Source organism: Scleropages formosus, chromosome 1, assembly GCF_900964775.1.
Source record: "Scleropages formosus chromosome 1, fSclFor1.1, whole genome shotgun sequence".
Classification (NCBI taxonomy): Eukaryota; Metazoa; Chordata; class Actinopteri; order Osteoglossiformes; family Osteoglossidae; genus Scleropages; species Scleropages formosus.
In genome coordinates, this window is record NC_041806.1 from 5,939,228 (window position 1) to 5,951,308 (window position 12,081).

The window sequence follows — 12,081 nt, forward strand, 5'->3', positions numbered from 1 at the left end:
TGTACCTGGCCCATGTTTTACTGTGATTAAGCAGTCGATTACCTTACTGTCTTCTTTTATATGTGTTAATATTTTAACATAGTTTCTTCAAAAGCATTTTATTTGCATATTATATTCAACTTCCTTCTGAAGACATGTGCTCTAAATGTTCTAAATTATACCTGAAACATAAGTGTGCTTTTACACATCACTCAGGAATACACGACGGAACGCTCATAGATCATACAGTTTTACTTTTATTCGCCATAAGCCTCTCATTCTTCAGATGAAACAAATGACTACAGTTACTGACATTTCTGCTTTGCTATTGTGTTTCAGATACATTCCCACGGTATCTTACGCTATAAAACCGTGCGTTTGCCTTCTCTGTTTGAGCTTCTTGTAACTAGAGATGACGGCTGGCTCCCGGAAGCAGAGCCCAAATTTGACCTGATCCGTAATGCTGACGTCAGCACTGCTGGATTTTACCTGGCTCGCAAAGGCAAAACATTATTCCTACTGTTATCTTAAAGTCCAGGCAAAATCGAACACATTAAATTCTGAACTTTTCCTCCCCTTTAACTCTACCCTCTTATTCTCTGGTGCCTTTCTGAACTCATCAGGCATTCAGCGTAAAATCTCCTCTGAGCAGCTGGCCCTGGCAAATACTACAGTTTTTACTGTCTCTATCACTGGAGCACGGAGAGATACTGCAGTTAAGTAAAGTAAGAAAAATGTAATAAAAATGATATTTCACCCTTTTAAAAGTATGCCAATTAACAGTAAAAATAATGCAAACCCTTTATATACGAGTACTTCAGGTAGGGTTAGATAGTGTGGTGGTTAGAGCTGTTGCCTTGGGATCTGAGGGTCGTAGGCGTGAATTGCCCCTCCTGATCGAAGATCCTTGAGCAAGGTAATGATTGTAAAATTGCTCTTGTAAAAAGAAATGTCCCACCTGTATAAATGGGTAGGTAGCTTAACACTGTAAGCATCAGAATGGGCAGCATGGTGGCACAGCAAATAGTGCTGCTGTCTCACAGTGCCTGGGTGGTGTGAGAGGATGTGGGTTTGATCCCAGCTTAGTCTATGTGGAGTTTGCATGTTCTCCTTGTGTCTATGTGGGTTTCCTCTAGATGCTCTGGTTTCCTCCCAAAGACATGCTGTTTGGGTTCACCCATAGTGTGTGAGTGACAGAGAGAGTGTGTTCCACTGGATGAGCGATCCATTGTAAATGGTGTATCTAGCAGTGTACGTCACCACGGTGAATAAGATGTGTGGGCTGATAAGACTACATAGAGTTCATTGGAAGTTGCTTTGGAAAAAAGCGTCTGCTAAAATAAATTAACCTAATCCGATTGAGTAAAGGTAAAAGGACAGCTAACATGTACTAGACATGCTTTTCTACTGCTGTTACAAGAAACACAGACAAGACAATTGAGATGCTCAAAAATAATGACTTCAACTGCAGTGCCTTCGACCCGCTTTAGCCTCAGACGAGCAGATCACAGTGAATCTGAATTATTATCTCTTTTCATCTGTGTCCACAAATGACAGCAGAGCCGCAACGGATCCTCCGTGGAGAACAAAGCTGATGACTCCAACCACAGCTATTACACAGAGAAGCTCCGGTGATGAGCAAATCACCACTGGCTGCTGGCTGCCAGTACTCGCTTTTGTGGTGCCAGATTATTTTTAGACAAGCCGTCCCGAAGGATAAGCAGCGCCGACTTGATCGGAGTACTTTTCTACAGGGGAAATTCATTTGGCGCAAGCAGGTCAAACGTCGTGACTAATGTTTTGTGGCTTATCTAGGCACATGGCATTAAGGTTTCCTGCCCGCTGTCGCTATCATACATGGAGGCTGAAGTTGCTGATATATATTTTCTCTTAGGCTGGTAGATTATGGAGTGTTGGATCCCCTCTTTTTTTGAGCATTTCACCCCATCTGACCGGATCACTGTAGTTGTGCTGACCGCAGACCTGGAGGCCCGAGCTCAGCTGTCAGCACCAGTGAGGTTGTGGAGTCAAGATCTGTCCTGAGCATCGGCACCACACGGAGGATGTGCTCGCACCCAAAAAAAAAAACTTGCTCGATTTTGTCCGAACGGAACCTCGACAGTGTTACTTGTGCTAAAAGGCTCAGGTAAGGTAAGGACAGCTCTCAAAGTTCCCTCCTGCGTATCACAGCGTACAGCAAGGGAAATCAAATACAGTTTGGACCGTGTAATTGATATTTCCCGTGATACTTGACTGCAATGTGCATATGGATGTGGAACATATTTAAATAAGTAATTCAATTCTTTTGCATTACTTCCCGAGCAGGGGGGTGCGGTGGTGCAGTGGATTGGACCGGCTCCTGCTCTCCAGTAGGTCTGGGGTTCGAGTCCCGCTTGGGGTGCCTTGCGACGGACTGGTGTCCTGTCCTGGGTGTGTCCCCTCCCCCTCCGGCCCTACGCCCTGTGTTACCGGGTAGGCTCCGATTCCCCGTGACCCCATATGGGACAAGCGGTTCAGAAAGTGTGTGTGTGTGTGCTTCCCAAGCTCCAGTCTATACTCTACTCATCTCATCTCACCTCACATTAAACAGGAATAATTTACAAAAAGAAAAGTGTCTCCTAACATCCCCGAAGCCCGCCATGTCGACTTGGCTTTAAACCACTGTGATGAAATATTTGAAGAAATCTGAAGCATGGTGTCGTGTGCAGCAGAAGCACAGGCACCGGCAGTCTATCAAAAACCCTCGTGTGGCTTTCGGTCTCCCCAGGTGAGCCTTGGCCAAGACGCTGAGGTCTCTCTTTCTTGCGCCTTTCCTAAAGCGGAGGCACCCAGATCGCATGACAGGTCTTGGATTTTCTTGGAACCTCCTGCTGTTGAGTTTACAGCCTCGCGCAGGTTGGATCCCTGACTCTGCTGTGATCTGGACGGTACCAGGTTACTCCAGCAAAGACTGAGTGTCAAGTTTGAGGGAGCTATGCAGGAGTGAGCGTGTGAGACTGGGTGATGCGTGCCGAGCGCCGTCTCTCCTCTGCTCATTCGAAATGTACTTCCAATTGTGCAGTATATTTACTGTGTGTGAGGAATGAGGCTGTCAAATCCAGTCAATACGCTAGGGATAGAGTTAGGGTTGGGGTAGAGATAGGGATAAGGGTTAGGGTTAAGGTTAGGGTTAAAGGGTTAAGGGTTGAGGATTAGGGTGAGAGGCTAGGAGTTCGGGATTAGGGTTAGGGGTTGAGGATTAGGGTTGGGGTAGAGATGGGGATTAGGGTTAAAACCAAGCTCATAAGGTTGCGTTAACCTTCTTTCCACACTGCTGACTTTTTTCACTGCGGCGCCAAGACCTGGAGCAGTGTAAAGCGGAGTACTGGGAGCCTTAAAATCAAAAAACATAATGGTGATGATGCTATTAAGCGGCCATAAAAATGCAAATGGGCTGCAGACGATGATGCAACTGTTAAAGCTGCTCTACCCTTCAGAAGAAGTACGTCAAAGCCATCACATAATGAGCAGTCAGGTCGGAGACATCAGGCTCAGCGGCGATGACTGTACATTTCTGCAGAACATTCATCTCTTCTGCTTCTACTATCTGAGAAAAGGGAGAACAGCTTATGGCAGATGTGCTGTTTCCAATATGAAATTTGAATGTGCCACACTAGAAATGTTAAATACTGAAGATCCCAGCTCAAGATCTGACATTGTTTTACCTGGTAGCCATTAAACACACAAGCGACATAAAGATCCCACTCAGAGTAATGCCCAGTGTAAGAAGCAGAGCCTTTCAGCATATTGACTGGATTTGACAGCCTCATTCCTCACACACAGTAAATATACCGCACAATTGGAAGTACATTTCGAATGAGCAGAGGGGAGACGGCGCTCAGGCAGAGACAGATGATGCGAGCGTAAGCTACGAGACCGCAGTACAAATCTCTGGGGTGCCCGTAACTCAACACATATAAAGAGCCATATTTTATGGTGACTCCTTTACTGTATGACTTTCTGCGCTACAGTTTGATTTATCTTTCAAACAGCATTGCCTGAATGAAATAATGTTTTACTGCCTCTAAAAGTAAAAAAATAAAAGTGTGCCATTTTTCATGAACTGCTTGTTTCTGATTAGGATACAGGGCACTTGTTTCCTTCGTCTGTGGGGGTGGCGGGGGCTTACATAACATCGAATGGCTTACTGTCAATGCAATGGTGAACGCCCATTAAACATGGTCTCTGCTAGGTGCAGGGTTAGGGGTTAGGGTTAGAGGTTAGGGGTAGAGGGTTAGATTTGGGATAGATATGGGGTAAGGGTTAAGGTTAAGGGTTAAGGGTTAGGAGTTAGGGATAGGGTTATGGTTGGGGTAGAGATAGGGATAAAGTTTAGGGTTAAGGTTAGGGTTAGAGGGTTAAGGGTTGGGGATTAGGGTGAGAGGTTAGGAGTTCAGGATTAGGGTTAGGGGTTGAGGATTAGGGTTGGGGTAAAGGGTTAAGGATTAGGGTTAGATTTAGGGTTAGGGTTGGGGTGGTGATAAGGATTAGGGTTGGGGTTAGGGTTAAGGTTAGGATTGGGGTAGTGATAGGGATAAAGGTTCGGGTTAGGGTTAAGGTTAAGGGTTAAGGGTTGAGAATTAGGGTTAGGGTTGGAGTAGAGGTAGGAATAAGGGTTAGGGTTAGGGGTTAAGAGTTGAGGATTAGGGTTAGGGTTGGGGTAGAGACAGGAATAAGGGTTAGGGTTAAGGTTATGGTAAAGCATTAAGGGTTAAGGGTTAGCATTAGGTATACAGATAGGAATGAGGGTTAGGGGTTAAGGGTTAGAGTTAGGGTTAAGAATTTGTGCTGGGGGTTCATGGCAATGACAGGGAAATGATGAGAGGACCCCTCCCCAGTACTAAGAGCATGTGCCTGTTATTTTTCCATTTTTACTAAGATAGTTAGAATGGCGAGAGAAGAAGCAACAAACAGTCTAAGCCTCCGCATACACACCCACTCTCTACAAGAACAGTTACGTTCAAAGAGTAGTGACTCAATGTGGTGAAACAAATGTTGCTGCAGCTATCATGTGACACTGCTACAGGGTTCAATTTTAAACTAACACTGCCCATATTACCGAATTACTACACAAGGATTTTTGGTAACAGATCCAATCTCAGTCTCCTTCCACTCTGTCTCATCAATAAAAATCACACGGCTTATAATAGACAAAACAAAGTAAAAAGAACATGTTCACATTTATACGAGGACGTTTAGACATGCGATCGATCGGTAAAGTAGTCTTGAGTATTGCGAAAGAGCTCCAGGGTCTCAGCAGCTTGAAGACTGAATCTAAAACAGAACTTTTTCATGGTTTTGGAGGATTTTCGTGATAGTAACTGAACTGTTACAGTTAAATAGACACTAGAAAAAACGTATAACACTTGAAACTGTGCCATCTGGAATGCGAAGCAGCCATCGTTGTGCGCGCAGGTCAACAGACAGGTGAATGTTACTGAGGTGTCTTCAGCGCGGCAAACGTTTCGACAGACACTGCTCCTCGAAGGAACGCTGACACTCAAACATCTGTCTCCATCAGAACATCTTGACTCTTGAAGCAGCTCACTGGAAGCCCTGCTGTGGATAGGTCTTCACTTCTACTGCTTCTAAGAACTTCTCGATATTTGGAAACACTGCTGTTCCGAGAGGTAAACAATGGAATAACTACTGGAGCTGGGTGAGAAGGTGCGTCAATCAGGGTCTATCAGGTAAGGCTCAAACCTGAGACCTTTGGGTTCAAAGGTAACAGCTGTAACCACTGGACGACCGGCTGCCCTGGAGACTCCTACATCCCTCTTCCAGTGGAGAGAAGTGTTTCTATGCCCTCTGCTGTACACTTTTGCTGGGTTTGCTCAGGTACTCATGACGACTCGTTCTCCATCACCATCATTATTAAGGCATAATATTTCCCTCTTGACTCAAACTACATCCTGTGCTGTACAGCGGTTATATAATTTTTCACAAGAAGAAACGATGCAACATAACACCTTTTGCGCATATTTAATGATGCATAAATCAGGATTTTGCTGGATTGTCTGTTTTAATTTTGAGGAGAGACATATACTGCAAATGTCTTCATGTAGCAGGGGCCAAGCCTTTAAAAGCGTGAATTTCACACAATGTACATTTTGTACCAGTTGTGAAATGTACAAATTGCCCAGAAAATGGAAGAAATCATGGAAGCCACAGTGAGCTCAGTCTCTGACCGCCCTTCCCCTTGAGCATCTTACTTCCCAGTAATTTCGTTTCATGCACCTGGTACTCAAATCCAACCATCCACTTTCAATGACTACTTTGCCTGAGCAGGGTCATGGTGATCTGGAGCCTATCCTGGAAGCATTGGGCTCAAGGCTGAGAGGGGGTACCCCCTGCATGGTGTAGGCAATCCCAGGGTAGCCACTCACACACACATTTACATTTAATTAACACTTTTCTCCAAAGACCCTTACAATGTCAAACTACTTGCAATTATTTACCAATTTATACAGCTGGGTAATTTTACTGGAGCCACTTAGTGCTAAGTACCCTGCTCAGAGGTACTACAGTTGGAGGTGGGATTCAAGCCTGTGACCTTTGGACCCAAACAGACACCACTCACTCACACACTATTGGCAATCTGGAGTCACCAGTTCTCCTAATCTGCATGTCTTTGAGTGGTGGGAGGAAACCAGAGCACCCAAAGGAAATACACAGAGACAAAGGGGGATTATGCAAACCCCACACAGACTGAGCAGCAACTGAACCCACGTTGTGAGAACCTGCTTCAAAAATATCTGTATGTACACTGTGTCACAGGTCTTCTGCCCTTACAGCACTACTCAGCTAGTCAATTCTTACTCTAATAATCCTTCAAACACCCTCTGAGGTCACGATACATTAGACTTTTCTGGAAAAATGAAAAACTGCTCCACATTTTGCTCTTAACAGTTATAATGGCCTTCATTGTCAAACGGGCCATTCATCGTCTTGCAATGAAGGAGGCTCGAAAAAGTGCAGATAATTGAAATGTAGGACGCAATTCTGTTTTCGCTCACGACCCAACAATTATCTAACTATTTATCTTGCATCTTGCATTCATTCGAATTCACTGTCTCCCTTTCTTTACCTCTTTTCTCTCTCAGTTCCCTCATTTCGCACATTTGCTTTCTCTTCTCAGATGCTGTGGGTTTGGCACCTCTGCTCAAAACTCCTAAACAGAAGATGTTTCTACACTTTCACCGCATCATCAATTTACATTTATTTACTTGGCAGATGCTTTTCTCCAAAGCGACTTCCAATGAGCTCTATGTAGTGTTATCAGCCCACACACCTTATTCACCAAGGTGATTTACACTGCTAGATACACTACTTACACTGGTCACTCATCCATACATCAGTGGAACACACTCTCTCTCTCACTCACACACTATGGGTAAACAGCATGTCTTTGGAGTGTGGGAGGAAACCAGAGCACCTGGAAGAAACCCACGCAGACACTGGGAGAACATGCAAACTCCACACAGACTGAGCAGGGTTCAAATCCACATCCTGTCGCACCGCCGAGGTGCTGTGAAACAGCAGCGCTACTCGCTGTGCCACCATCCCTCCCAATTCTTTCTATGATGAGGTCTGACCACGATGATAGTAGGAATCAGCATCCGTAAAACACAACAGAACTTTGATACCTTCACGGAGTGGGGCTGCAACAATAAACACACACCTCTGGAGCACCTTAAGCACGAACATCCATTTTTCTCGAAATGAATAATAGGATTCTTTTCCTATGGAAGGACGTTTGAAGAGAAAAGACTGCGATGATTTAGACTGTGTAAAACAAGCAAAAAGAAATCAAAAAAAGCAACCTGCTGACAGCAGAGTTGGAACAAGAAAGTAACTGGCGTTTAAAATGAAGTTCAACGATGCTGACCATCTCACTTTGCCTGGGATTGAGATTGATCCCTAAAGTGCGTTTTTACTCTGCCTTTCTTTCCATTCCGCAGTTATCTCAGCTGCCATCTAAGTCAATTATCATCCTATCACATCTATGCAATATGACACGGCAATGAAGGAGCCTAATTACCAGGAGGGGATGGTAAATTTGATGAAAAATGACAGCACTTCCAGCGTTCCTTTCCAACAACAGGGTAAAACACACATCTGGACTCTGCTGTCTGTGCGGTGTGGTCGCTGACGCAACATCTTGCGAGTGATATCTTCACGTCACCGGAACAAGATAGGGCTGGTATCCTTCTCCTGTTCCTGCCTCTGATGCGCCCAGTGGTGCTGAAGATCCTCGTGCCATCACGACACAGGAACTTGCAGTCTTTTCCAGCGCAGAAATGACAAAGCCTGTCGAGCGTCTGTGCTTTCCAACGGCATCTGCATCCGAAGCAGTGAAACCGAGCGGGGACTCGGTGGTGCATGCCAACGTGGTAAATGAGGGCCACATGCGGCGCATCAAATCCTCTTAAAAGAGGAGCTGGTGCGTTTCGCCCGGAGCGCCAAATGGAGGCCACGCGCCCCGCTGCTGTTCGTGATGACAACCCCTCGCAGTGATGTTTCGCTTCTCTCTGCTGAATTTAATCCCGCTGCCTTCGTGGTGCAGAACCACTCGACCCTGGGTATTGAGAACGGGCTTTTCAATTTATCCCTACAAGGCCTACAAAGAGGAGGAAGAGTTACTAGCGAAACCCGTTCACACTGTCCTTGTTTGTCCAGGTGTCGAGAATAGTCATCCTACACCTCGCACGTGTACGCTTTGCGTAGTTGAAGTCTGATGTGACATTGGTTTCTTATCAGTTTTTTAAAATAAAGCATCAAAATAATAAACGTCAATTATCAGTATCGATTGTTTGATTCTAAAGCAATATTTTAATACATTTTTGGCATTCAGATGGTGAAAAAATGCCAATAACTACCTTGAAACATAATGGAAAAAACTAAATCATCATCTTCTTCTATAAGGTCTTCTGCTACGATGTCCCATGCGAGATATGATGGGACTTTATGTATATTACGCATTTTTCTCTGTTTTATTAATTCTTTATAAATCACAGCTTCCCAGTGCTCACTTTATTCTTATAGCTATCTTCACTATAAGCACTAAAGAAAAGTAATGCGTTTAGAGGCAGGAATTGTCATCCTATGACCTGAGATCTTCGGTGGGCTCAGTAGAGAGCGGTCCAGAACGACAACCGTAAGGAGAACGTTGGCAAGTCATTTGGAATTTTTTGAGGGGCTGGATAGAGGGAAAAGTGCTATACCAGAATACATAATATATAGACATCACATTTAATATGGTTGTTTTTTAATTTTAATTTTTAACTTGCATGGTTGAAAGTGTAATTCGGGGAAAGCGTTTGTAGAGAGTGGAGACTGAAGGAAGCGTTCAGTGGAGAATTTGTACCATGTCATATTCTGCTAGATGTATCTCACTCTGGTACTTCTGAAGTGTCGCATGCCTTTGATTGAGAAAGCCCGACTTCTTCTGCTATGGAATATGGGCCTTTTTAAGGAGACACAAAGGCAAAGATGTGTCCATTTAATGTGACATGCTGTCCGGAAACCACAAAAGATCCGTATGCAGGCCTGTGAAAAGCTGCTTCTGGGTCACTGTGAGGGGCGCATTACTTCTTCATTCATGATCACGGCACTGGTCATAGCAGAATCAATACAATTTCCTATCAATTTAATGGTGCAGGGTGGGGCTTGGGGCACTGCTGCCATGGCAACGTGTTGAGTGGCGCTGAGTCAGGATTCTGCAGTAGTTACCCCCTCTTTTTCAAAATCCACATGATGCTGCGAGGACTGGAGAAATGTAGTTGTCCCTAATTTCAGGTTTGCTGTTTCTTGCTACTGTTAATTTATTTGCGGTGGAAGTGCAAGGATGCTGGGATGATGGATGAACAAAACTCGCATTCTATCTGAATTACAGCGCTGGTTCGGCTCTTATTTGTGTGCGTCTTTGCTGTGATGAGTCTCAAGAGATAAACCAAACTCTACTGTCCCACATCCAGCTTGGGTGAAAGCAACAGCAGAGTGGTAGGGGTTAAGAGCTTTTCCTTACATCTTGTCTAAAATTGTTCCAACCCTCCTTCCCAAAAATATTCTACAACACATAAACACATATTCTAAAGCAGATGCTCTATAATTTAAAGCTTCTATTAAATGAGGAATACAACGGAGAGGAATGAAATAGGGTAGATGAGGGAATATGCAAGTAATTTCGTAGTAAGACAGTCAAGTAAACCCATTCCAAAAAAGATTTTTCTTCTACATAGAACCAGCCTGGGTAATGAATTTTGTCATTTCTGCTGGCGAGATTGAACAAATTGTTAATTTTTCTCAATGTATGTGATTTTCTCAATCTGTTAATTGCACAGAATCTGTAATCCACTGAACTCTATGCTCTGTTTCAAAGTCAAGCATGAACTGTATTCATTACGTACACTATAAGTTCAATAAAGCTTACAGCTATGAAGTGCTGATAAATTATTCACCCAGCGCTCTTGTGTGGGAATTGTTTTTAAGTGCTTGCTTTGGCATCGACATGGCTTCGTTTCACAACCCTCCCACACGATTCCCAGCAAAACTGTGTCCCCCTGCTGCCATGACAGCCACTGCAACAAGACACAATGGGCACAAGAAATAAAGCGTCCATTTTTACCATGTTGGGTAAAGGCAAAGAGCAAGCGTAGTACTGCTTATGTGATCACACGTGCAACGGAGACATGCTCTGCTGCAGAAAAAGAGGATCTTTCCGTGCTGTAAATATTTTGTTTGCCCTAAAAATTGGTTCTTCTACAAAAGCACACGAAGTGCAGTTCAGATTACCTCGCTTGGGTGTTTACACACCCCAGGTGTTCTAACAGCCAGGAGGGGAGTGCGGCTCCTCAGACTCTGCATGTGTTTCCGCCTCTTTGGCAACACGCTTGACAGACGTCTCCGTCATACATTATTCGCAGCGTACACAATATCATACAAATCTGATCCACGAGGGAAGCGCTACTGAATTTTTCATACTCTGCTTTGTAAAGCTGAAAGGGGACGAGGGAAACGTGGCTTAATTTCGATCAAAATTTTGCCCGAACGTACGATTCACCCAACATGCGAACTTGATGGGTCAATTTCTAAGTAGTGTGTGTAAGCAAATAAATAAATGTGATGGCTTCAGCAAGAGGTTAATACCTCTGCACATCCTGCACCATAACAGCAGGGCCCAGTACTGCTTCCTGGATGCTCTTGCAACCACTCTTAAGATGAACGTAACTCCAGAGAAGCTGCACCGAGGTTTTCGTTAACACTATATCGACACTGGTTGAGCTTGTTGGACACTATATTACTCACCAGTCCTGTTGAGCCTCGTCGATGACCAGCAGGATCTTGAACTTTTTGGAGGCACCGACAGCGGTCTGCTCCACCAGCCCGGCCGAGGCAGCCGTTTGCTTGACCACGTTGGTGATGGAGCTGAAGAACCCCACTCCAGCGGACTGGGCAGGTTGGGTTGGCTGGGTGGGTTGGGCAGGTTGGGGTCTTCGCTCCGACGCAGCGGAGGCGGAGGCGGCGGCGGACGCCGCTGGAGCTGCGCCCACAGGTGCTGGTTTTGGAGGGGGCTGAGGAGGAGGGTCGGGTCTCTGGAGGTCCGTCATGTATCCATCAGGCAAGTTGGCAATGAAGCTGCTGTCAGACAGGCGACGACGCAGGTAGTTCATGGCTAGAGCCGGCGGGGGAGCTGAGCGCTCGCAGGTGGTGCGAGGGGAGTCAGCAAGGGAGGCAGGTGCAGGGGGGAAGGCAGTCGAACGCTATCTGGGGGCTTGACTCCACCTCCGAAGGCGCAGCTGATGGGCTCAGATCTCCATGCAGCCCTGAGACAAGTGTGTTCCCTCCCCGATCCACGGTGATTCCACCGAGCTCCCCTGCCCACCCCCTCTTGGTGACATCAGCAATCTCTTTCGCGCGAACCAATGAGCCTCAGCTCTGACAGTGCTGCCTCTGTGCTGGATCTCCTGTTGTTGCCTCCCTCCTCCTCCCTCGCTCACGCTCTCCCTACTATGCGCCGCTCTCTCGCTCGCCGTCTGCATCGCTCATCAGCTTTCTCCCTCC

General features: G+C 45.5%; 1 protein-coding gene across 1 annotated transcript in view; it reads right to left on the reverse strand.

Moving 5' to 3' along the window:
* The window catches only part of LOC108925557 (synapsin-2-like), a 35,566-nt gene extending 23,693 nt beyond the window's left edge, over positions 1-11,873 (reverse strand). Inside the window, exon 1 of the mRNA XM_018737591.2 lies at positions 11,326-11,873. Coding sequence (XP_018593107.2) covers positions 11,326-11,690 — 365 coding nt within the window. The 5' untranslated portion in view covers positions 11,691-11,873. The remainder of the gene's footprint in view (positions 1-11,325) is intronic.
* Between the last annotated feature and the right edge of the window lie 208 nt (positions 11,874-12,081).